Source organism: Pseudonaja textilis, chromosome 11 (assembly GCF_049901715.1).
Source record: "Pseudonaja textilis isolate UNSWEBS1 chromosome 11, rPseTex1.2, whole genome shotgun sequence".
NCBI lineage: Eukaryota > Metazoa > Chordata > Lepidosauria > Squamata > Elapidae > Pseudonaja > Pseudonaja textilis.
This window is the reverse complement of record NC_142000.1, coordinates 6,775,544-6,801,866: the sequence shown is the minus strand read 5'-3', so window position 1 is coordinate 6,801,866 and position 26,323 is coordinate 6,775,544. Positions and strand designations below refer to the sequence as shown.

Genomic DNA, 26,323 nt, shown 5'->3' with positions numbered 1-26,323 from the left:
CGCAAATGTATTCAGGCAGGTGATTGGGTGGGCGTGGCACCCATGGCAATCAAAATAAAAGCAGCCCGAATTTTGAGGGTTGGAACCCTGTTTTTCCTGACCCTGTTTTTTTTTTTTTTTTTAAGGTTCTGTGTTGCTGAGCTTGTTCCCGAAAAATCTGCTGCTTCTGCCTGGGTGCATTCTAAAGGCCCTGTTGCTTTTCACCCAGATTTTGCAGGCTGATCTTGCAGCCTAAGAATCTATTGCGTGTTTTGGCAATGGGCCGCGGCCGTTCCCGAGAAACCTGATCGGCTTCATTTTGTTGGGATGAGAAAGGAAGAGTGTGTCTCCTCTTTCTTCCTTTCCCCCCCTTCTTTCCTTTCCTCTCTCCCTCCTCCTTTCGTTTTCTTTCTTTTCCTTCCTTCCCTCCCCTTTTCATCTCTTTCTTTTCCTTCCTTCCCTCCCTTTTTCATCTCTTTCTTTTCCTTCCTTCCTTCCCTCCCTCTTGATTTCTTTCTTTCTTTTCCTTCCTTCCTTCTCTCCCTCTTTCATCTTTCTTTCTCTTTTTTTCTTTCTCTTTTCTTCCTTCATCTCTCCCTCTTTTCTCATGCTGTAATCCCAAAGTGATTTCCTGTCCCAGGATCAACCTGCACCAAAGAAATAAACCAGGGCAGAGATTGTATATATTGGTTAAATTGATTTGCCATCCGTCTCGCCAGGGAGGCTGCTCTTACACTCCAGCACCCATGCGCCTCAGCCACTGTGGCTTATGGAAAACAGACCAGCCTTGCAGAGAACTCTTGTTCAGCCCCAGCTTTCTTCCCCTTACAGTGACCCTAGGAGTTTGGGATACAGCTCCAGCCTCCTTTACCTAGGGACCTACACCGGCTTGGGGCACATGGACGCTGAATGTTGCATTAGCAGAGGGATACAATCAAGAGTAAGGGAGGTACTAATACCACTATATAAAGCCTTGGTAAGACCACACCTAGAGTACTGCATCCAGTTATGGTTACCACACTATAAAAAAGATGTTGAGACTCTAGAAAGAAAGCAGAGAAGAGCAACCAGGATGATGAGGGGACTGGAGACTAAAACATTCGAAGAACAGTTACAGGAACTGGGCCTGGCTAGTCTAGGAAGAGAAGGACCAGGGGAGACAGGAGAGCAGTCTTCCAATATCTGAGGAGCTGCCACAGAGAGGAGGAAGGGGTCAAGCTATTTTCCAAGGCACCTGAAGGCCAGACAAGGAAGAATGGATGGAAACTGAACGAGGAAAAAGTCAACCTTAGAAATAAAGAGGAATTTTCTGACAGTGAGAGCAATCAACCCAAAGGGGACAGAAGATGCCTTCGGAAGTTGTGGGAGCTTCATCACTGGACGCTTTCAAGAAGAGACTGGACTGCCACCTGTCAGAAACAATGTACGGTCTCCTACTTGGGGGAGGGGGGGTTGGACTAGATGACCTACAAGGTCCCTTTCAATTCTTTTAATCTAAGTTGCCTTCAGAAGTTGTGGGAGCTTCATCCCTGGAGGCTTTCAAGAAAAGATTGGGTTGGATTGGATTGGTCAGAAATGGTGTCGGCTCTCCTGTTTGGGGGTGGTTGGGGTGGGTTTGGACTAGATGACCTCCAAGGCCCCTTCCGACTCTGTTAACCTGAAGACAAGACCCCGCCCTCAGTGGGTCTCCTGCCTCCCCTTCCTCCCTCCCTCCCTCCCAAAGGTCCGCCGTCTGCCCGGGCATCCCGTCCCACCGCAAGGGCTCCCCAAGCGATGCCCAAGACACTCCTGCGCGCCTGGCTGCAAATCGCCTGCAAATCCGCGCGCGGTCGCCCGGGACCGCCAAGGGCGCCCCCTGGCCGGGGAGGCGGCGGCGGCGGCGGCGGCCGTTCCTTGTCACGAGGCCCTCCCTCCGCCCCGCCGGGCCAACCTCCGCCGCAGTCGCCGCCGCCGCCGGAGAAGCAGTAGTTGGAGCCCGGCGGCGGCGAGCAGCGACCCAAAGCGGCTGGAGAGCCGGTGCGCCCCCCGGGGGCCCAGCCCAGCCCAGCCCAGCCCAGCGCACTCCGTCTGCACAGGTAGGGACGCCCGCCCGTCCGGGGCTCGCCAGGAGCGCAGGTGAGGAGGGGTCCCGACCCGCGGAGACCCCCTGGCCAGGGAAGGGCGCCTCTCCGCCCCGTGGGCAGGTTTGGAGACAAGGAAGAAGAGCTGGCTTCGCCCGGCTGGTTGAGTCGCTCTCTGGACCCCCTGCTCCTTCGGGGGTCTGGCTTTATTTGGGGGCCTCACCGCCCGGATGTTGGGGATCCAGGAGCCGAATCTCTTTTTGGGGGTGGGGGGGGGGGTGGATGGGCAGCCTGCTTGGACGGGGAAAGGCGCGCCTCCAAAGACCCTCGCCCCATTTGAGAAGGGAGAAGGGGGAGGGGAGAGCTTTCTGGATGACCGTGCCACTTTTTGGGGGTGGGGGGGTTCACACGACTCCACTCCGTGGTCTCTGCAGAGGGCCCTGGGGGTGCGGGGGGTGAGAATCCACTCATTTCCGGGGTTTGGCAGCCGAGTGTAAGTTGTATGTAGCCTGCTGCCCGGGGAAGGAAGGCACCGGCTGGGGTTTGTTTGGCGAGGTGTGTTGTGTGAACCCAACCTGGGTTTGCGGGTGGCAAGGAACTTGGTTTCATTGGGTTCAGGTGTCTCTCTCTACCCAAATGGGGATTGTTGCAGGGTGGTGCAACCAACCAACCCACCCGTTCCCCCACCTTCTTTTGCCAAACTTGCTCATTATTAAAGTTAGCCTTGACTTCCCCCTGTTGTGCACATCAGCCGAAAAGAAACCATGGTCCAATAACCAGGGTACAAATATAGCCAGGATGAATGAAACCGAGGCTCCGCTCTTAGAAAACCTGAAAGCCCTTGAGCAATTAAGTCCTGGAAGCAGTGTTGCACTGTATGGTGTGTGTGTGTGTGTGTGTGTGGTTTGCTGGGGCTTAGCTTCACACTTTGTCCAGTTGTGGTTAGTCCATTTCTTCATTTCTCTTTGCTACTGACAGCTGCTGACAATTTTTGCAGACGCTTTCTTGGGCCTGGCCCTGTCCTACAGGGAGTTCCACAGGTTGTTCTCAGTGAAAAACGCGCACACACACACACACACACACACACACACACACACTTCGATCCCTGTGGAGTCTTGGCACCTTTGCCTTCTGGCCTGGAGCCATCTGTTCTGCTTGCTTAATTGCTAAGTCCTTGGCTTTGTAACTTAGTCATTCATTTAGTAACCGCCTGGGTTTATTTATTTTTAGCGTGTTAAATGTTAAGCCCATCACAATGACATTTTCAATGAGCAAATACAAAACTGTGGGGTCCTGGATGCTCTCTGAGCTTGGTCGTTTTCTTGCAGACGTTTCCTTACCCAAACTAGGTAGCATCATCAGTGGTACAAGAGTGGGGTGCTTTCAGAGAGGAGGAGGAGGCGGAGAAGGAAGGAGGAGGGAGGAAGAGGAGAGGAAGAGGAAGAGGAAGAAGAAGAAGAAGAAGAAGAAGAAGAAGAAGAAGAAGAAGAAGAAGAAGAAGAAGAAGAAGAAGAAGAAGAGGAGGAGGAGGAGGAGGAGGAGGAGGGAGGAGGAGGAGGAGGGAGGAGGAGGAGGAGGAAACTAAGACTCTGGGGGTCCTTGGTGCTCTCTGAGCTTGCTTGTTTTCTTGCAGATGTTTCATGACCTGACTAGGTAATATCTTCAGTGCTACCGGTAGTAAGGAGTGTGGTTTGCTGTCACTTTCTATTCTAGCGTCTTGCTCTGTCAGCGTTGATGTGGATGGTCTCAGAGATCCTTTGTTTGGGCTGTTTGCTGTCGGCTTCTTTGGCAGTTTCTTGATTGGGGTCTTGTTTGCTTGATGGTTGGTCTGATATTAACCTTGGAGTTAATCTAGGCTGATCTGGTGGAGAGATTTCTTGTGTCTTTTTCCCCGCTTTTGGGCTGGGTGATTGTCTCTTTTGCAGACAGAGATCTTGTTAAATGTCTGTGTGTCTGACATGAAACTATTCATTCTATTCACAAATTCAAAGATAAGGCTACAGGTAGTCCTTGACTTACAACAGTTCGTTGAATGACCATTCAAAGTTACAAGGGCACTAAAAAAAAGCGACTTAGGACAGTTTTTCATACTTACGACCTTTGCAGCATCCCCTGGTTCATATTTACGACTGTCGCTGTGTCCCTGGGTCATGTCATCCTTTTTTGCAACCTTCTGATCAAGCAGAATCAATGGGGAAGCAAAACTCACTTAGCAGCCAGGGAAGTAATTTATCAACTGCAGTGATTCGCTTAACAACGGCGGTAAGAAAAGTCGTAGAATGGGGCAAAACCCACTTAACAAATGTCTCATTTAAGGACAGGAATGTTGGGCTCAATTGTGGTTATAAGTCAAGGACTACCTGTATTTATACAATCAATACACAATGGGGTTTCCTCACTTTGAAGTTACAATGGCACTGGAAAAAACAAAGCAACTTACGGCCAGTCCTCGCACTTACAACTGTCGCAGGTCACATAAATCGAAATTTGGGCCCTTGACAATTGGTGTAGGGTTGAATCTACGACCGGTTGCAGCATCCTTGGGTCAAGGGATTGTCATTTCCAGACGGCTTCCGACAATGGGAGTAGGGGAGCTGGATTCACTTAACGACTCCATCGTTAACTACAGTAGTTTGCTCAAGAACCACGCTGTCTGGGGAATTCTGGGATCTGAAATCCTCCCATCTTAAAAGTGGCTGGGGTTGAGACATGCTGGCATAGAGACTTCTGGTCAAAGGGGCCCAGCAGAGGTTATACGACCTGAGACTTCTCAGAAAACAACAACTGAAGGAAAAACTGCTGGTGACCTTCTACCGCTGCACCATAGAGAGTATCTTAACTTACTGCACCTGTGTAGGGTTTGCCAATTGCACAGGGGCAGATAGGAAAGCACTCCAGAGGGTGAACCTCATTGCCCAGAGGATCCTGGGTTGTCCTCTCCCCTCTTTGGAAGAGCTTTATAGCTCCCGTTGCCTTAAGAAAGTTCAAAACATTCTCAAAGATCCATCTCATCCGGGCAGTGGTGGGATTCAAATTTTTTTACTACCGGTTCTGTGGACATGGCTTGATGGGCATGGTGTGGCTTGGTGGGCGTTGCAGGGGAAGGTTACTGCAAAATCCCATTCCCTCCCCACCCCACTAACCTGCTTTCCAGCTCCGTTCTCCTGTGCAGGGCAACCAAAGAACACCCAGCCATCAGCTAACTTTTAAACTATAAATAAAAACAAGGACAAATAGACTGAAAAACAGCTTCTATCCCAGGGCAGTAACTCTATTGAATCCTACTGTCCAGTGCAATATTAATGCAATATCAGGGGTTTTCAATTCAATGTGCGGAGTGCGAAGGATGTGCGTTTGTGTTTCTATTTTCATGGTCATGATGTGCACTGAAGATGGTGTTTGATTTCGTTGTACGAGGTGCAAGGACAACAAACTAAATTAAACTAAACTCTTGGGCCCAGCCCTTGCAAAAAAAGAAAAAAAAAACAGGGAAGGAAACTCGATGTCTACCCCACTTCCTTGCTGCCTTCTCCCTTGATTCAGTGGCAAGAGGGTTAGCAGCAACACACAAGACTAGCTGAGAATTGGGGTTAAAAAAATGATAGAAAAGTAGTTGCTTGGGGAGACAGCTGGAATTTGTTTTGAAAGTGTGTGGCTTTGTAGCAAAAAAAACTGAATGCAAGTAGTTTGTTTGTTTTTGTTCATCTCCTTCGAAGGGAAAGTTGGAGTTTATTGCTCAAAGTCAGCAGATAGGTGTCCAAACATAATGCGAGTAATCCTCAACTTAAAATCGCAATAGAATAGGAATAAAATAGAATAATAACTTTATTGAATGGACACTAATCGGCATGTATTAAAATGAAATTTCGTTGCATGCAGCTCTCTCCCTTCTAAATGTACCCTACATAAATATAACCATTGAATTGAATTCTTTATTGTCATTGTACGTATATATGCACAGTATACATACAATGAAGTTATATTAAATATGACTAAATAAATAAATATAGAATTATGTCTATACCTGCACTAGAGCCCAGAGAGTTTCTGTTGCTAAGTGAGCTAGTTGTTAAGGGAGCTTTATCCCACTGATCTTTCTTGCCATGGTGGTTAGGTGAATAGTTGCGGTTGTTAAGTGAGTAAAACAGTTGTAAATTAAACCTTGCTTCCTTCCGCCTTGACTTCGCTCATCAGAAGGTTGCAAAAGGGGATCAGATTACCTCAGGATGCTGCAACGGTCATAAATACGAGTCAAGCCAGCTGCATTTTGATTGCATGGCCATGGGGATGCTGCCACAGTCACCTGAAAAATGATCATAGAGATTACATTACCTGAGACTTCTCAGGAAACAACAACTGAATGAAAAACTGCTGGTGACCTTCTATCGCTGCACCATAGAGAGTATTTTAACTTACTGCACCTGTGTAGGGTTTGCCAATTGCACAGGGGCAGATAGGAAAGCACTCCAGACGGTGAACGTCATTGCCCAGAGGATCATGGGTGGCCCTCTCCCCTCTTTGGATGAGCTTTATAGCTCCTGCTTCCTTAAGAAAGTTCAAAACATTCTCAAAGATCCTTCTCATCCTGGGCACCCTTTGTTTTGAACTATTACCATCTGGCAGACGGTACAGGATAATAATAAAAACAAGGACAAATAGGCTGAAAAACAGCTTCTATCCCAGGGCAGTAACTCTATTGAATTTTACTGTATAGTGCAATATTAATGCAATATTAATGCAATATCAGGGGTTTTCAATTCAATGTATAGAACGTGAAGGATGTGTGTTTGTGTTTATTTTCATGGTCATAATGTACACTGAAGATGATGTTTGATTTCATTGTACGAGGTGCAATGACAGTAAAGTAAACTGAATGAATAAGTCACTTTTGAACCTCCATCTCTGCCACTATTTGTAAGTTCCTGTAATTTCAATGATGCTATTTATAACTTCAAAGAGTCACTAAACAAATGGTTGTAAGTCGAAGGCTTCCTGTGGTTTTTAAGGTAGAGCTCGTTACATGGCTGGTTGGGGAATTTTGGAAGTTTAAGTTCACATGTTTTAAAGTTGCCAAGGTTGAGCAACACAGCGTAAGAGAGCTTGTAAGGGAACACAGGTTGGAAAGATGGCAACCTGGGTTTGAGACCCGAGCATACACAACAGAGTGAACTCCTGTTACTTGCTCCAGCTCCAATTCAAAAGCATGCAAATGCAAGTAGATAAATAAGTACCACTTCCATGGGAAAATAACAGCATTTGATGCACTTCGGCACATAATCTTCCTGGCTATATGACCACAGAAAATGTCTTTGGACAATGCTGTCTCTCCTTTGGCCAAGAAACTGAGATGACCGCTGAGCCCTGGAGTTGGACACAACTGGACAGGGAAACCTTTATTTTTCCCTAATGGAAGATCACCCTTTATAGTAGAGAAATTATACATTATAAGATTATACATCTGATATCATTAATTTCCCTTTATTGTAACACATTTATGCAATCATGTCAAGATATCTGCTTGAAAGAGATGGTTGTTACCATTAAGCCTGGATTTATAAAACATTAGCCTTTATTACCAATGTGCAGGATCCTGTAACTCACTTCTGTTTTGCACATTTCATATAAGCAGGAAGACGAAGCAGGAAATTGCACTTAATGTGCAAACCGGGATCAGGCCTTTCCAAGCAACATGGCAGTGATGCAATGAGCTAATTTAAAGTCCTGCCTTTAATCATGTTCTTTCTCTTTCATCCAGCAAGATAGTATTTTACATTTGGTATTCGTCTCTTTTATCTTCTCAAGCCCCACATCCTATCCAAGGAAGCCAGGATTGGAAACAAATAATCGCCCAGAGTTTGAAATTGAAGTATAAATCCTGGCTAGTTGACCATCATTACTACTACTTCAAAGAGAGTGCAAAGGTAACTTAATAAAGCTCATTCACATAATGAGGGAGCATATTGCTAGAAGGTGGAAGTTGCATCAGAAGGCACGTCTTTTATTATTTCATTTGCAACCTAGACTTGACGGGTGAAACCATCAAAATTTGCCTTTTGAAAAACTCTAGGAAATCACAGTTAGTGGTGGAGATGAGTGTCCAAACCTTCATTTAGATTTGGTATAGACAGAAGAACTACTGATTGAGAAACATGGATTTCTGTTCATTATGGAGATGATGTTTGGTGGTTATTTATTTGTATCGCACTTTCATTTTTACAAATATCTCAAGACAGCAGACATATCCAATACACCTCCTTTGTCCTATTTTCCGCACAAAAAACAGTCTTCTGGGGTGGGGCGGGCTCTTTAACAGATTGACAGAGCAGGAGGCCCTACACAATTTCTGAGAGAGAATGACTGGCTTTAATGGCTAAAGCGGGACTAGAACTCACGTCTCCTAGTGATTGGCCCAAAGATTGTCCCTTAACCACTGGAACTGGCTTATCAGTTTTATGTACTTTTATGAAAGTGCAATTAATATAAACATTCCCAAAATATATATATTGACTTGTAGTTTGAAACGAAACAATGAATAATTTTTAATATTTCTCACTGTCCCCTGGTGATTGGCCAGCCAGCTTTGATGCCTAAGGCGGAAGTAGAACTCGCTGTCTACTGGTGATTGGCCCAAAGTCAGCCAACTGGCTTTCATGGGTAAGGTGTGTCTTGAATTCACAGCCTCCCGCATTCTTCCCTGGTTCCTTAGCCGAAACCGGTTGTTGGTTTTGCCTGCAACAATTGCATTTTGGCCTAGCCAGCGACCCCTTGTAAGGATGCTGCTTTAGGAAGTGCATGGTTTTAGTTCTGTATAAAAGCGACCACTTTCGTGCAGAAGTTGGCGTAACTTTGCTTAAAGCCTGCTGTTTGCACCTGTGGAAATACACACAGGTGAGAGCATGGCATGTAAGTAGGAAAAGCGTTTCTCATCTCTCAGGATGCATTTGCTTGTTTATGGTAGTTTGCAGGTTGCATTGTGCCGGATCCTTCTTTGTTGTCGTTTCAGGACTATTTCTCCCAATTGTGTTATTTTTAGGTCATAATGCAAATGAACAAGATGTTTAATAAATGTGAGTGTGATATATTCTCTTCGGAGCCACAGGAGGCACATTTACTCAAGGTATCAGTATTTACTCAAAGTTGCAGAGGGATGAAGAACGTAACAGTCGTCCAAACTTTAATAGAAATGGATTTGAGAAATACATTACTGTGTGCAGCTGTTTAAATTCTTCCCAAATATTTGTTTCTGGCCCAACCACCAAAATTCTGTTTTCCTCATAATCTGTTTGGCCTAGAGTTGCCTTTTTGGAGGCCAAGGTGTTGTTGTGGCTGTGTTTGTTGCTGCCAGATGTTCATCCTGTATAAACAGTGAAGTTTGTTCTGCATTTTCTGTTTAGAGTGCAAATGTCTTCTCAGGTGTTGAGTAAATTTTTATGGCGTGATCTCCCAAAGACACAGAAAAGCTAAAGCTTTAGGGGATTTGAAGGTGGCTTCTATAGAAAATTGTACTATAGACTTCAGACAGCTGCATTTTCACTATAAGGTGTTCTTTGTCCAGGGAGATTTGGAGAAGGCTGCATTCTGGGTTTTTTTTTTTTTCCTACTGGCCATTTGCGAAGTAGACGACAAAGGTGAGTTTTGTTGTGGTTTGCTTCATGTCTTCCCACCCCGCAGGGAGTATAACGGACGTTGAACCAACATCTGTCTTGGCTTAGGCATTGTCTTAAAGTCATGAAAAGGTTATGTCCAGAGCAACTTTTTTGGGGGGGTTAAACGTGTAGACTAAGGTGTTAGTTTATTAAAAAGGAAACTGAAAAAATGTTGATTGCAGGAAAGCATGAACAGTGGTAGACAAAGAAGACGAAGAAAAAAAAAGGGTAAACGCTATGGTAGAAATGCTTTTATTGCCTTATTGACCATGACTGGCATGGTGGCCTAGTGTCGGAGATGCTCACCTCCCACTCGGAAGGTTGAGAGTTTACACCTAGGTAGCAGCAGGTGTTTCTCTATCAGGGTGCAAAGAAAAGAAAAATCTGCTGTGAGCTCCATATAGGCATCAGGCAGAGTCCCCAGCCAGCAAATGCTCAGCGCCATCCAGTTTCCCCAATTCTACCTTGGATTCAGGAATTACAGAGTCGTAGAAGGAAGTTTTATTGTATGGTGCAGGGGTTTATGATTCCAGAAAGAAGCATTGTGCTTTCTGCTGCTATCATGAATGCAAGCATGAATGGGTGAGCTCTTCTATAGAAAAATCCACAATTTTGGATGATATACAAATCCACCTATTAAATTTTAGTCCAGTAATGATTTTAAGTTAGAATTGAATTCTGTGTCAGATACATTCTTAAAGGATGAAATTATTCTGAGCATTGAAGCATATTTTTATAATTCATCTGTTTTTTCCAAGGAGGGCATCAATTTTTTTTATTTTAAGAAGCATATGCTATAGTATCCTTCAAGTAGTTAGCATATATGAAACTAATTCAGTGTTCTTTAAAAGGATACATGGTTTCATAAAGTTTAATAAAAATATTACTGATTGTAATGGGAATTCAGCTTCTAAATTTTGGTGCGTTTTAATGTGGATCATTTTTACAAAATGGTTACGCTTTACAATACTGTAACGAAATATGAAACATTTTGTTTTTCACTTAGTTCAACTGCTTCTGAAAACAAATTCCTAATCTTTTAGATTTACAATACTTATCTTCTGGGTTTCCTTTAATCTCCCAGATTAAGTGATGTATAAATTAAGGTCCAAGTTAGCGATTTTGGTTTGTTATGTTTAACTCATCCTCTGAAGCATGTCACTTTCCTGTTTATAACGGTGTCTTCTCCTATTTTTTAAAAATGTATGATCTTTTACACAAACTTGTAATTAATGAAAGCAGTTTGTTTGCAGAATGTGCAGAGTGTAGAATATAAATTAGATGACTTGCAACATTCAAAGGCTTGTAAAGTTTTACAACTAAAGGCTTGTAAAGTTTTACTAACAAATAGAAATCTGATCAAAAAAGTTAATCCATCTCAGCAAGATCTATCAGTGTCACAAACCATTCCTCCATAGTGGATAGTTTATTTATTTGTTTGTTTGTTTGTTTGTTTATTTACTTAATTTGTCAGTCGCTTACAAGATAATAGGTATAAGTATAAACATGAGTAAGAATACAGGAAATAGGTACGAATAAATGGGAATAATAGGACAGGGACAGTAGGTACGATGGTGCACTTTAACATGCCCCTTACAGACCTCTGTAAGTGTTGAATTGAACTCTGCATTTAATAATCTTGTTGCAGAAATCAAATATTGAAATAATCTTCAGTGGCTTTTTCTAATTGTATTTCCATCAGTCCTAAAAGGAAAAATTCCAGCTTGAATCGAATGTTAATATTCAAAATCCTCTGTATCAGAGTATATACTTGAATCAATTTTTAAAACTTATTTACATGTCTGCCAAGCATAATAAAATGTACATTTACAGCATATATTTTGAATGCCTTTATACATTCTAGATAGTACCTCTAGCATCAAAAACCAATGATATACAGTATTTTCTAATTGATCCATCTTTATATTATAACCGAAATTCTTAGCCTACTCATACATTCTTTAACCTGTTTTTCCTCTTTTTCAAAATTTCAACAAAAAAAATTATACATTTTAGCAACTACGTGTTTATCAGCAGGATATTAACTCTTTCTATGTGCTTTTAAAAATTGTAGTCTTCGTTACCTTGAGGTGCCATTTCCTCAGCTCAAAAAATGTATATATATAGCTAGTTAGCAGTGAGGTAGAGATTTTGTTGGATCAAGGTATATAGAAGGAAAGATTAAATACACCTTTGGTGTCCCACTGCTATTTGTGAAAATTAAATGGAGATTTATTTTCTCTGTCCTCACATTTAGTTTGGACTTTGCTGATAATTTTAAATGCTGCTGGAAGTGCAGAAAGCAGAACTAGTAAAAGCTTGATACATTTTCTTTTCCTGATTATTCCTCTTATCTTGATGAGCTAGGTTTATTTCTTTGCAAAGTTTATTAAGATATTTAAAAGAGGCATGTGTGTTTAAGGCAATGATTAACTTTAGGATTGGAATTTGCTGAATGAATTCTGGCTGCCTTCAGTATGTGAGATATAGTTAATTTATCATGTATTTGGTTTCCTGACAACTTGAGCAAACCTAATGATTTTTTAAAAGGATCTTATTTAAATCTATATCAGCTTGAATATCGACAAACCCTAGAATTTATAGAGCAGTTTGGTAGCATCCATTGACTTTGTGAATTAGTTCTGTGAAAATTGTTTACAAATCATGTAACACTCTGTGTTACTTTTTCTATCTCAAAACAAAAGTAACAAAATTTATTTTGTGTATTTTCCCCAAACCTTTTTAATGTAGAAAGATAATAGTAAAACATTTTTGCTTCATTGAAATATACAATTAATTGAAAGCTAGAATATATATTGTATTGGGGAATATTGTGTTGGTTTGAGCCTGGGGAATAACCAAGAGAAATTTGACAGGTTGGGAAAAACACTACTGTATTAATCCAGATAACAAAAGCTGAATTTAAGTAATGTACAATTTATTTGTTTTAGAAAAAACTTTTTCCTTCTCTGATTCAAAAAAAATGCAATACATTTTTTAAAGTATACGTTTTGTAATTTAGAGGAATAGACAGTTTTAATGCACCAATTAAATGATTCAATGAAAATATGATATATGTAGGTAATTTATCTTAATTTAACATGTTAAAAGTTTAGGGTTTGCTATATATCTTAGTCATGTTTTACTTTTGGGTTATATTTCACTACTAATGAACTTGTTAAATACTACAGTTTTAATTTGTAGAATTTAAAAAAAATATGCATTTAAAAAAAACTCTACTTCTGTTCAGAGGTGACCCTAAAAGAAAGCAGTATAATTGAAAAAAAAGAAGAAGGCTTCCCTATAAGCTGAGCAGGAGAATAAATCCAGTCGTAACCATCCACATGTAAGGGAAAGAGGGGCAGAAAGAGGAGTTAAAAGAGGGGTCAGTCTAGAATCCCTACATAGTCAGAAGCAAACTAAGTCCAACCTCCTTTGAATTCCATGAATCCTTATCTAACTCCAAGCAGGTGCTAACTGTTAGTTGAGAAGAGTTCAGTGCATAGACATAAGTATCAATAAAGCTAAAGGTTCCCCTCACACATACGTGCTAGTCATTTCCGGCTGTAGAGGGTGGTGCTCATCTCTGTTACAAAGCCGAAGAGCCAGCGCTGTCTAAAGACGTTTCCATGGTCATGTGGCAGGACTAAACGCCAAAGGTGCACAGAACGTTGTTCCCTTCCCACCAAAATGGTCCCTATTTTTCTACTTGCATTTTTACATGCTTTTGAACTGCTAGGTTGGCAGAAGCTGGGACAAGCAACGGGAGCTCACTGTGTTACGTGGGGCTAAGGATTCGAACCGCCGAACTGCTGACCTTTTCTGATCAACAAGTTCAGCGTCTTAGCCACTGAGCCACCAAGTCCCTAAGTATCAATAAATTAATTTAATTGGACCTTCATGGGTGGACCTCGTCTTTCATGTCTGATGCCACATCAGTTTTGTCCTTCCAGGACAAAATGCATCCTATAATCTTGCCGATCCGTGCTGCGACTTAGGAGATCTCTGAATTTTTGCTGAGGTTTTGACTTGTCTGTGGTGGCTCAAGTTTTATCGGCTTCTATGACAACCCTGGGTCTGTCTCAAATGTTTATTTAGTCTGACTCATATTGCTGGGCGTACACTAGCGTGGTGTTTTTGTGGTCTCAAAGATGCTTTTGGTTTGGGTTTTCTTCAAAGCCCTGCTAAGTTGAAGGACCCCTTTCATTCTTGGAATCAGATGGACTTGAATGAAGGATTTCTGGCTAACATAGCCGGCCGCCTTGCTGGTGCCTGGAAATAAGGAAATGGGATGGTAAACTATACGCTCCAAGGCTGAATATTGTCTTCCAAGCCACAGTGCAGTACACACAGAGGTGGTACTCAGCAGGTTCTGACCAGATCTGGAGAACCAGTAGCGGAAATTTTGAGTAGTTCGAAGAACTGGCAAATCCCACCTCCAACCGGCCCTGCCCCCATCTATTCTCTGCCTCCCTAGTCCCAGCTGATTGGTTAGGTCTTCTTTGGTTGCCCTGCATAGGAGAACGGAGCTGGAAAGCAGGTTAGGTTAGGTTAGGTTAGGTTAGGTTAGGTTAGGGTGGGAAGGGAATGGGGATTTTGCAGTAACCTTCCCCCAGGAGTGGGGAGGGAATGGGGATTTTGCAATATCCTTTCCATGTCACGCCCACAGAACCGGTAGTACATTTTTTTGAATCCCATCACTGAGTACACAGTTATCTTCATGACTTTCTGAAGAAATGGGGCTACAAGTTTTGAGAGAATGGATAGAATACAAGTAGCTGAAAAGTGGATAGAAAGCATAGCCCATGGCCCATTTTACGGCAGATAATTAGGGGCCAACGCATATTTTTTTGCCCAAGCATCTGTTCCAAGTTGGCTAGTAGACCTCTTGTTTGTTGTAAGAGATCTGTTGCATTTTAGGAAATGACATCTACATTGACTCTCAAGTCATTGACTCTTCAACCTACTCATCATTTTGCAAGGGGAAAGAGCCAAACTTGATAATTATTGTTGTACCAAATCTGATATTACAGTTTGAACAAGCACAACTATCACCCTTACTCTAGATCAGAGGTGTCCAACCGTGGCAACTTTAAGATCTGTGGACTACAACTTCCAAAATTCCCCAGTCAGCCATGCCCTATGGGGAATTCTGGGAGTTGAAGTCCACAAGTCTTAAAGTTGACAAGGTTGGACACCTTTCCTGACCTAGAATGAAGGTGATGGTGAGTGAGAGATGGGACCTGAAATATTATGGGCAGTGGTTTTATTTAGTTACTAATTAATGAATGAGAGGCATTTCTATCCTTTATTCTATCCCTAAATTTGAATTGTGGAGTTGGGTGGAACCACAAAGATGATCCATCTTCTGAAAAGATTAAGAAAATCATTTTAATCATCATTGAGTGGTGGCTGTTCAGAATTCTTAAACGTCTCCAGACATCGAGAACCCACAACCAACTGTTGTATGTGGATAGATCAAACGAGCAAGAAGTTGTTCCTTAAAATTACATGAATTTAGGTATCTATAACTTAACACCTGTTATTTTTTTGTCCCGGTTTTTGTGGGAGCAATGGAGAAGAGTCCTTACCCGCAATCTCTATTATACCTTTTATGTAGTTGAACGTTAATATTATGTCTTTCCTCCCACCCCGAATCTTCTCTCAGATTGAACATCTCAAGTTCCAAGTCCTCATGATGCATGTCTGAAATCTCACAATCATTTTTGTTGGCCTGCTCTGAACCTGTTCTACTCTTGTCAGGATATCCTTCTGAAAATAAAATGCCAGAATAGCAATAGCAATCACATTTAGACTTATATACTGCTTCACAGTAGTTTACAGAGTCAGCCTCTTGCCCCTAACAATCTGGGTCCTCGTTTTACCCTCCTCGGAAGGATGGAAGGCTGAGTCAACCTTGAGCCTGGTGAGATTCGAACTGCCAAATTGCAGGCAGCTGGCAGTCAGCAGAAGTGGCCTGCAATACCGCATTCTAACCACTGCGCCACCGCGGCTCTTGTCCTTTATTGTCCCCTTTCAATCTCATCAGCACAAAGTACAGATAAAGTCCGTTCCAACTTTAAGGAGGTTGGTGCACACCTCAGTTTCTTAGCCAAGGGAACCAGTATTGTCAGAAGATGCTTCCATGGCCATGGAGCCAGCATGACTCTATGCTGTGGCACACGGAACCTTCCCACCAAAGTGGTACCTATTTATCTACTTGCATTTGTGTGCTTTTGAACTGCTAGATGTGCTGGAGCTGGAGCAAGTTACAGGAGCTCACCCCATCGCAGAGCGTTTGGGTCTCAAACCCGGGCTGCCAGCTATAAGCTTAGCATCTTAACCGCTGAACCATCAGGCCTCCCCAGTACAGAGTAGAGGAAAAGTAGAACTTTGCTTTTGATACAGTGCTTCTTCAGATTTATTCCTGGATTGTGTTGGCTCTTTTAGCAGCTCCGTCACACTACTGGCTCATGTTCAGCTTGTTGTCGATAAGCAGGCTTCTTCTGTTTCACCCTAGACATAGTTAATCAGCATGGGAATCGTTTTATGCTAGCTAGTAGTCTGCTCGCTTCTGCTTCTATAATCGCAAAGTGTTGGCCTGTTTTTGTGTTCTGTATCACTGAACCTGGATAAAACCTTTTGTTATCGAAGTCAGGGACCAGTGGAGAACCTTGTAACCTTGAGCTCAGAAGCTATTGGTTCACGTGAGCCTAGTTTCACTTCTTGAAATTCTTTTGTCTCTTAAGAGGAAACTACAGCAAAATCATTCGTAACACAAGAGGGCCAGGTTTAAAATAATACATTTCTCTTCCTCCCTGCTTTCCTTCTAGCCTTCTCAAGACCTGCTCTCTTCAACCCCAAAATGTCCAGCCGAAGTATGGAGTATGGACAGCTCCCCGAGTATGAGAAGAGTCAGATCAAAAGGACCTTGGAGCTGGGGACAGTGATGACGGTGTACAGCCTCAAGAAAAGTAATCCAGAGAGAAGAACAATTCAGGTCATTATGGAAACCAGGCAGGTGGCTTGGAGCAAAACAGCGGACAAGATAGAAGGATTTTGTGAGTATCTGCCTTCATGGCATCACTGTAAATTATTGGAACTGATTGTGTCAGGTGCTGGGGAAATATGAAAATCCGGGCAGTTCAAATGAGTACAAAGATTTTTATTGCAAGCTTAAGCTCTCTATAAGAATCTGAACTAACTGTCAAAGCAAATTGGCGGTAGAGAAGAATCAAAGGAATTCAAGGTGGGCTGGGCTTAGATCTCTTTTGGTCACGAAGGGACTCATGGCTGATGACGCATTTGACCCCCTCCCTCTTCGGGCTCAGCCTGGGCATCGCCTACAGATTAGTTGCAAGCATTCTTGGAAAGGATGAAGACGACAGATGTTACTACAGGTAGTCCTTGATTTATGACCACAATTGAGACCAGAATTTTCATTGTTAAGCAAGGCGATTGTTAAGTGAGCCATGCCCAATTTTACGACTTTTTTTTTTTTTTGGCCAGAGCTGTTAAATGAATCATGTGGTCGGTAAGCGAATCTGGCTTCTCCCATTGACTTTACATGTTGGAAACTGGCTGGGCAGATCACAAATAATGAACACATGACATCTGTAAATGCAACTGGCATGCATTTGTAATGTGCAAATATATTTTAAATACACGCCAGTTGTGCCAAGCACCTGAATTTTGATCATGTAATTGATGCTGCATTGAATTTAAGCCCAAGAATCAAGTTGTAAGTCACTTCTTTTCAGTGCTGTTGTAACATTGAAGAATTGCTAAACAAATTTAGTTTAGTTTACTTTATTGTCATTGCATCTCGTACAACAAAATCAAACACCGTCTTCAGAGCACATCCATGACCATGAAAATAAACACAAACACACATCCTTCACATTCCACACATTGAATTGAAAATCTCTGATACTGCATTAATATTGCACTATACAGTAGAATTCAACAGAGCTACTGCCCTGGGATAGAAGCTGTTTTTGAACCTATTTGTCCTTGTTTTTATTATCCTGTACCGTCTGCCAGGTGGTAATAGTTCAAAAAAAGGATGCCCAGGATGAGATGGATCTTTGAGAATGTTTTGAACTTTCTTAAGGCAGCGGGAGCTATAAAGCTCTTCCAAAGAGGGGAGAGGGCAACCAATGATAAGGAAGGGCTGGATTCTGATCTGTTCCTTCTATAGTCCACTTACAAATAATTGTAACTTAAGGACTACTTCTACCATGAACTCCAGCCTCATGCTCCTAATCCACCTGTGCTTTAGTATAGAGGTATGGCTGCAGGTAACAACAAAATGAATTTCCCACAAGATTACAGTTTAGTTTACAGTTTTAGGTGATTAGATGTTTTTAATGTACACCTGTTTCCAGAATTGACACTGCCATGCGTCTGGTGGCTTTAATGACACCCAAAGAAATTTGGTGTTCATGCTTCTGTAAATTCCAGAGCACTTCTTCTGAATCAAATTGAAAGACATTGTGCAACCCTAATAAATAATAGACTGAAATACAGTTTGGTCATGTTAATGAGATAACCCATGTGTGATGAAAAAAAAAAAGGCTTAATGCACTGGCTCAGCTATTGCATCACGTCATGGTTAAGAAGGTTTATCTAGGGTTTGGAATAAAATCTAAATTGAGAAAGCATTAACTGTCTCCAAAATTACATATCCTGTGTGATTGTAATTTACTTAGTCAAATGGCAGATTTTAAATGTGGACTACAAACGATAGTATAGTTATAGTTTTAGTTTTAGTTATAGTATAGTATTGTTTAGTGTATTGTCATTGCATCTCATACAACAAAATTAAATGCTATCTTCAGTGTACATTATAACTATAAAAGTAAAATACAAACCCACATCCTTCACATTCTATATAATTGAATTGAAAACCCCGTGATACTGCATTAATATTGCACTATACAACAGAATTCAATATAGTTACTGCTCTGGGATAGAAGCTGTTTTTTCAGCCTAAACTAGGCCTGAAAAGGGAAAATCAGAAATGGAGAAGGAGGGCTAAGTCATAATTTGGCTTTAAATCATGGCTATTGCTAATCATGGTTTAGTGTGACATCTGAGTAGAACTGAATCATTGCTTTGCTTGTTCCTAAGATATGTTTGCCATGCTTTGAGGCTGTACTAGTATTAACAAAAGCCATTGTGCATTTTTTAAACATACATAGTAGTAAGGTGTACCAAATAAAACTATCCATTTATAGTTTTGGTATTTGATGCTGCCCATAGTTAACCTCCAAAAAGAAAAGGCTACGATGTTAGAGAGCTTCTTTTAATTGATGAGAATAATTATTAATCAGTGGTTGTACATGTAAAACAGAATATAGCATCCGTGTCTTGGCCGATCTACTATATGAACTGGAAGTAACTTCCCTTTTCATAATTACTATGATAGCACAGTTGTTAATATCTCAAAATAAGATCAGAGTATAGTCACGTTGTTAAGATATTCATCATGTTTGTTCAAATGTTTCAGAATCAGATGACTTATACGTTGCTCGTTTGTTTATCCGTCCGTCCATCCATCCCATCCCATTCAATTTTTAACCTACCATAATATCATGAAAGCATCCAAAGCATGAAAGTTAATCCAATTAGTGGGAGACTAGAAGTTACATCCAGTGTGTTTTTATGAGGAGTCCTTGGTGGTCTCTGAGCTTGGTTGTTTTCCTGCCGACATTTCATTACCCAAACTAGGTAACATCATCACTGGTTACTGATGATATTACCTAGTTTGGCAATGAAATGTCTGCAAGCAAGCAACCAAGCTCAGAGAGCACGAAGGACTCCTCATTTCAACCCTCAACTACAAATATTCTCCTTTAATAGTGTGCTTTTAAAATAGTAGCTAAAGAATTAAATTCTATAGATAGTCCTTGGCTTATATCCATTAAATTAAATTCTATAGATAGTCCTTGGCTTATATCCATTCAGTGACCATTCTTGAGCTGTGGTGACGCGGTGGTTAGAGTGCAGTACTGCAGGCTACTTCTGCTGCCTGCTGGCTGCCTGCAATTTGGCAGTTTATATCTCACCAGGCTCAAGGTTGACTTGGGCTTCCATTCTTCTGAGATGGGTAAAATGAGGACCCAGATTGTTGGGGTGGGGGCAATAGGCCGACTCTGTAAACTGCTTAGAGAGGGCTGTAAAAGCACTGCGAAGTGGTATATTATTGCTGTTGCTCTTCAAAATTACAGCAATGCTGAAAAGGGAACATATGACTTATCCTTGAAGTTTTGGGCATTGCAGCCTCCCTGCGATCACATGACCATAAGATGGGCGCTCGTGTGTCCAGCTCGTGGTTATGGCATCCCAGAGAGCCATGGTTACATGATCAGTGTTTGTGACCTTCCTTTCAGGCTTCCCACAAGGAAAGTCAATGGGGAAGCCTGCAGGAAAGGTCAAAAGTTGGACCTGGTCAGTACCTTTCGTTCTTCTGTGTTCACGCTCTCCTATCCATTTACTAGCCTGTGTTTGCGTGGCACCATGCCCAATACCCCATGGCCTTCCTGAACTTGCACAGTGTTGCAGCACTGGGCTCTCCCAGCCTCTCCTAAACGTACATGTAACCTGCACAGGGCCTTCTCCATCCTTCCGTAGCCCCGCTGCACTCCTTAGCTGGGTCTCCTGCCACTTCCCAGTTCATAACCAGTGCATCATGGGGTTATGATGGCAACCAAGATTGCTGGGATTATTGTCACTAAGCAATGCGGTCCCAGAACTTTGCACTTTTGAGACTCATTTAGCGATGGCCATTCCAGTCTTGATTGCTGTCATAACCCAAGGACTACCTCTACCAGTGTTACCATTTCTAAATGAATGCATTTCTTTTTGATTCAAGCGGACTGGAATTTTAAGTGGGTCTCAAAGATTGCATTTCAAACTGAACCAGATTTTTTTCATCAGCATGCAGGAAGGTAGAATTATCTTGGTTTCATGCCCGACTGCAGTTTAAAGTAACTTTTTTTTTTAAAAAATTAACATATTAGTAAGAACGAAATTCCCTTTGCAAATGGGCTGATATTCATTCTTTTAAAATAACAATCTTGAAGCTAGTGTGTGCGTATTAATATTATATATGTGTGTGTGTGTGTGGTGTGTGTGTGTGTTACATAAAAAATATCTTCTGTGGCAAAAATTAAAAAACATTTTTAATGCTGATTTGGAATTTGTATTTTTTACTTTTATTGTTTTGAGTTTTTCTAGATTGTGGGAAACTTTGGGGTTTTACGTTTTTATCCTACATTATTTATCAGCATAAATGTATTCAAAATTGTTGGCTTACAGTTAAGTAACTTCAAATCATTAGGAGTAAAAGCCTAAACTAATTACAGTAAGCTTTGTGGTTGAAAAATTTGCAGTTTTCATAATGAAAGCTGCATGTTACAAATCGTACACTGTACAAATCAGAATGAAACCGTCGGAAAAAAAATCACACGGGGATCTAATAAAAATTCAACACACCTTTGAGCAGGTGTCAGTAGACCTATATAACACAGCAGGGAAGTGTAACATATAAAACATGTGTAAAATTCTGTTCTTATTTTGCACGTGTGTAAAATAATTAAACTTAAATAGACACAAAATCTTTTTTAGATTTTATGGGCATTCCATTTAATGGAACGTGCCTTCTATTTTATTATTCTTAAATTGATAAAGTTAGGATGTGTGGACTTCAGCTCCCAGAATTCTCCAGCCAATTCTGGATGTTCACAAGTCCACATCTTAAAAGTTGCCAACTTTGAGAAGCATCATTACCTTAAAGCTCTTTGACATTTTATAAGATTGTGTTATAATTTATTAGAACAAAGCATGTTTAGTTTCTACTATTGCTACTTGATGTTCTTGTTCTTCTTTTGATTTCATTGAATTTTTTTAGTAACCTGATTTTTCTGCATGATCCGATCTTTGATTGAAATAAAGAACTTAATAGCCAATTGAACTGTTTGGTTCTTACTCCCAAGGAATGGGGCATAGCATTGCAGCCTGGACTACTTTTAAATATTTGATCTCTTTCAGGACTGATGTCCTGAGCCCCACCAGCATTTTGAAAAATGTGCAAGACATCTACCATTCCAGTTTGTGGTTTTTGCCTTCCTGCCACAAATATAGAGTTGGATCATGCCTTTTTTTCTTTGCTTTTCAAAGCAGACTATTAACTGGTTCATTGCAAATTTTAGCTTGTCTTTTTCTTTTAACCCAATCCCAAATGTAACTGTTATAGTTCATAAAACTGTTTATAACATACAGCTTTTGTGGGTGATCCATTCTGAACATACCGCAGGACTTGCGCCTATAATCCTGAATTTTGCAACATAAACGAAAACGTGGATGGCGAATTATTCTTTGGTTTCAAAAGAAGTTGGTTGGTTTCCTTTGAGGATAGTTAAGAATACATTTTGCTGCTTTCCAGTGTCTCGAAAACATCATGGCTCATTGAATAAAGTTGTGTTCCCTTTCCTCTTTGTCTTAGATGCAAGTCTTACATTTAAACTGATTATAAATTTGCTTAGAATTTCTGAGTCTTAACTTCTATTTTTACGGTTTCATTTCCCTGCCACCTCCCCTTCCCCACCCACGGTGTAAGCATTTTTGCTGAATCTAATGTCAGGTTATTATTGGAGCTGATGTCACAGAGCACTTAGAAATACAGAATTATCGAGCAATCTTATGTCACGGCTAATTTATATTACTGTAACACTGAAAATGTGAGACAGATTCAGATAAGGAAGGTAGGATGTTCCTTTGAAACTTGTTGGATGTGCATCAGATACTTGTTGGTTTTGCACAAGGAGCACTTTGGAAATAAGCATTTTGCACACCTTTGAATTTCAGGTATCTGAATATGTGGAAACTCCATTTACTGCTTTCCTGGTAGAATCCTTGGTGTTCCCTGAACTTGGTTGTTACCTATAATAGATTGCCCTATCAGGGTTGTTGGGAGGATAGTTTCTCCTTGGTAGTTCCTTGATTAGGGTTTTGATTTCTGCTTGATTGGCTGATATTAATTCTGACATTCACCAGCACTGAGAATGTTACTTAGCTAGGTAATGAAATGTCTACAAGAAAACCACCCCACTCAGGGAGCACCAAGGACTCCTCAGCTCAACCCTGAGCTACAGATATTCTCATCCATTGGTCTTTTCTCAGTGTCTGTGGTTATGCCACTAATACACACGCAGTATTACCTATGTAGGGACTTGTCACTGCAAGGAATGATTTTACTCTCACCCCCAAGTCACAGGGCCCTACCTTGACTGAGTAATTGTTTGCATCGCTAGTGTGTTGTGGTTTGCTGGCAGCTGGTGCAGACAGCAGCGGAATTGGACAGTGGGAAAGAAAGGGAACCAGTCAGGGAGTCTGGAGAGGACTCGGATGAGAGTCCTACATCCGGTGCAGGGATGGGGCCAGGACCATTTGGGAGTGGGGTGCTGCCTTCGGAGCCTTTGGAGTCTGGCAGCAGCGAAGCAGAGGCCCCTGTTCCCAGTGTGCTTGAGCACAGAGCTTCTAGAAGGCGAGAGCAGCTGAAGCAGAAGGGCGACTTGGGAGTAAAGCTGGGAGGTGATTGCCCCTCCCATAAGGGATAAAAGTCAGGCCAAGATGACAAACTCTTTGCAGGAAGCAAGGTAGTTCGATAGAGTGGGAGTCCTTCTTGAAGCCCTGGTTGGTTTTCTCTGGTATTTTGCTGTGTTTCTGCGATAATTGGAGACTTCTGTTTTTGGCAGCATTCCACAGCACTGAAAGGGGTGTGCTTATCTTGGGGAACTGTTTATAATTGGTTCTGGCTGAGAATGAAAGTGATTCCCAATGTTGCAATAAAATAGGTTTTGTTTTTAAAACAAGTTTGTGTTTAAGTACATTTGACGAAGCCTGGGTCAGAACGCAGTGAGTGAGTAATGATGACAAGTAGAAGTCTTGCAGTAATCTCTATAAACCTCAGGGCCTCCATAGCTAATCCTTTTTGATAACAGAAGAAGGTGCCATGGCAAAATAGTCAAGGAACAATCTTAGTAACAAGAAGTCCTGTCCAGATCCAGGTATCACTGGGTCTGAAGGAAAGAAGAGGGCCTTTCTTTAAACATGAAAGGGAAGATCAAAGGCAAGCAAAAGAAGCCAAAATTACATGCTTATAGAAGCCACAGCTCTTAGGTCACTGGCATAGGACAACAAGCGAGACACTTCTGAGACAGTTAAAGCCTGCTGAGACAACCCAGAGTCAGGATGTGGAAGTAGGAATGAGAAGAATCTCTTCTTATTATTCATTATACTAACAAAAAGCTTTTCTTGAGCAGGGTTTAACATGGAATATATCAGAGAAATAGTAGCTAAGTAGGATTATTTACCCTACTCTTGGCTGCTGTATTCCATGCAAAGTTGCATGAAAAAAGCAACCCCTCAAGCTCCCTATATCCCGTCCACCGATGGCCATGGTGGACTCTTCACCAAATGATCATATTATTTAACACTGGAATATTGCTTCGAAGCGTTCCATGTCCTCTTGGTGGCTGAGAGAAAGAGAAAGTGGTTGAACATCCTCTAGTAAGGCAGGACATTTGGCTATTCTCCCTTCTTCCCTATCATTGGAAGATAATAGAATAGAACAGAGTTGGAAGGGACCTTGGAGGTCTTCTAGTCCAACCCCCTGCCTAGGTAGGAAATCTTACATCACTTCAGACAAATGGTTATCCAACATCTTCTTAAAAACTTCCAGTGTTGGAGCATCCACAACCTCTGGAGGCAAGTTGTTCCACTGATTAATTGTTCTAACAGTCAGGAAATTTCTCCTCAGTTCTAGGTTGCTTCTCTCCTTGATGAGTTTCCACTCGTTGCTTCTTGTCCTGCCTTCAGGTGCTTTGGAGAATAGCTTGACTCCCTCTTCTTTGGGGAAGCCCCTGAGATATTGGAAGACTGCTATCATGTCACCCCTAGTCCTTCTTTTCATTAAACTAGACATACCCAGTACCTGCAACCATTCATCGTATGTTTTAGCCTCCAGTCCCCTAATCATCTTCGTTGGTGTAGACTTGGTTGTTGGAAGCCAGCTGGGAAGGTCTTAAATGGTGACCGTATGACTATGGGATGCTGTAACCATTATAAATACATGCCACTTGTCAGGTGCCTGAATGAATACCCTAGAAAGGGTGCAGAGAAGAGCAACAAAGATGATCTGGCATCTGGAGGCTAAACCACATGATGAACACTTGAGAGAACTGGGAATGTCTCACGCAGGGGTTCCCTAAACTTGGCAACTTTAAGACTTGTGGACATCAACTCCCAGAATTCCTCAGCCAGCACAGGAGTTGATGTCCAGAAGTCTTAAAGTTGTGCTGGCTGAGGAATTCTGGGAGTTGATGTCCACAAGTCTTAAAGTTGCCAAATTCGGAGACCCCTCGTCTAGCGTAATGATAGAAGGACTGGGATGACGTGATAGTAGTCTTCCCATACCTGACCGACTCTCACAGAGAAGAGGGGGTTTATTTATTCTCCAAAGTTCCTCACGGCAGGACAAGAAGTAGGTAGAAGATCATTAAAGGAAGATCCAATTTAGAACTCAGGAGAAATTTCCTGACAGTTAGGACAATTAATCAGTGGAAAAACTTGCCTCCAAAAGTTGTGGATGCTCCAACACTGGAAATTTTTAAGAAGAAATTGGACAGCCATTTGTCTGAAGTGGTGTAGGGTCTCCTCTCCAAGCAGAGGGTTTGGATTAGACCTTCCATTCTAGGGTTATTATTATAAAAGGTAAAGATTCCCCTCGCCCATATGTGCTAGTCATTTCCAGCTCTATGGGTCGGTGTTCATCTCCGTTACAAAGAGCCAGCGCTGTCCGAAGACGTCTCCGTGGTCATGTGGCCGGCATAACTAAACACCGAAGGCGCAGGGAACGCTGTTACCTTCCCACCAAAGTGATCCCTATTTTTCTACTTGCATTTTTACGTACTTTCGAACTGCTAGGTTGGCAGAAGCTGGGACAAGTAACGGGAGCTCACTGAGTTACGTGGTGCTAGGGACTCGAACTGCCGAACTGCCGACCTTTTCTGATCGACAAGCTCAACGTCTTAGCCACTGAGCCGCTGCGCCCCTCCACTAAGACCACAGCATCTGAAATTGCACCTTACTAAAACCATAGCAAGGTACAATTTCAGATTCTCTCTCCAATTGCTGCTTCCCAAGAGGGAGAAAACTACTGACTTTCCTGCACTATCGCTGAACTGTCACTTCTGCCTTCCTGGGTGATTCATGACGGAGCAAACCTTACCCTTACTGGATTCACTGGCACTTCCTCTTTGGTGAGAAGCAGCAACTCTGCAAAAGTCATTTCATCTCCTGCACTCTTCCAGTTGTAACTTAGAAAGCCTGTCAAGGTGCCAGAGGCTGAATCCCAGACCCTGCGGGATTTTATGCACCCAAACAGGCTTCAAAATTTCATCGTGATCTAAAAGCCGCTTCGAAGAGAATCACAGCGTTTCCTGTTCTAAAAAAGCCAGGCTTGCATTCCGCCCCCCCACTTCTTTCAGTTGTTCTTGTCTGCAGTGTCATTCATTGCTTAAAGCTAACTTCCTGGCCATGGGGGGTGGGGGGAGAAGGGGGGGGGCAGAGAGT

At 42.1% G+C, this 26,323-nt stretch overlaps 1 protein-coding gene across 2 annotated transcripts in view; it reads left to right on the top strand.

The window, feature by feature from the left end:
- The first annotated feature begins 1,917 nt into the window (after positions 1–1,917).
- The window catches only part of PLCG2 (phospholipase C gamma 2), an 87,710-nt gene continuing 63,304 nt past the window's right edge, over positions 1,918–26,323 (top strand). The window contains exons 1-2 of one of the 2 annotated variants that reach the window (XM_026714133.2): positions 1,918–2,054; positions 16,519–16,746. In XM_026714133.2, coding sequence (XP_026569918.1) covers positions 16,551–16,746 — 196 coding nt within the window. In that variant the 5' untranslated portion in view covers positions 1,918–2,054; positions 16,519–16,550. Of the gene's footprint in view, positions 2,095–16,518; positions 16,747–26,323 lie in introns of both variants that reach the window. The other variant, XM_026714135.2, reaches the window with a different exon arrangement.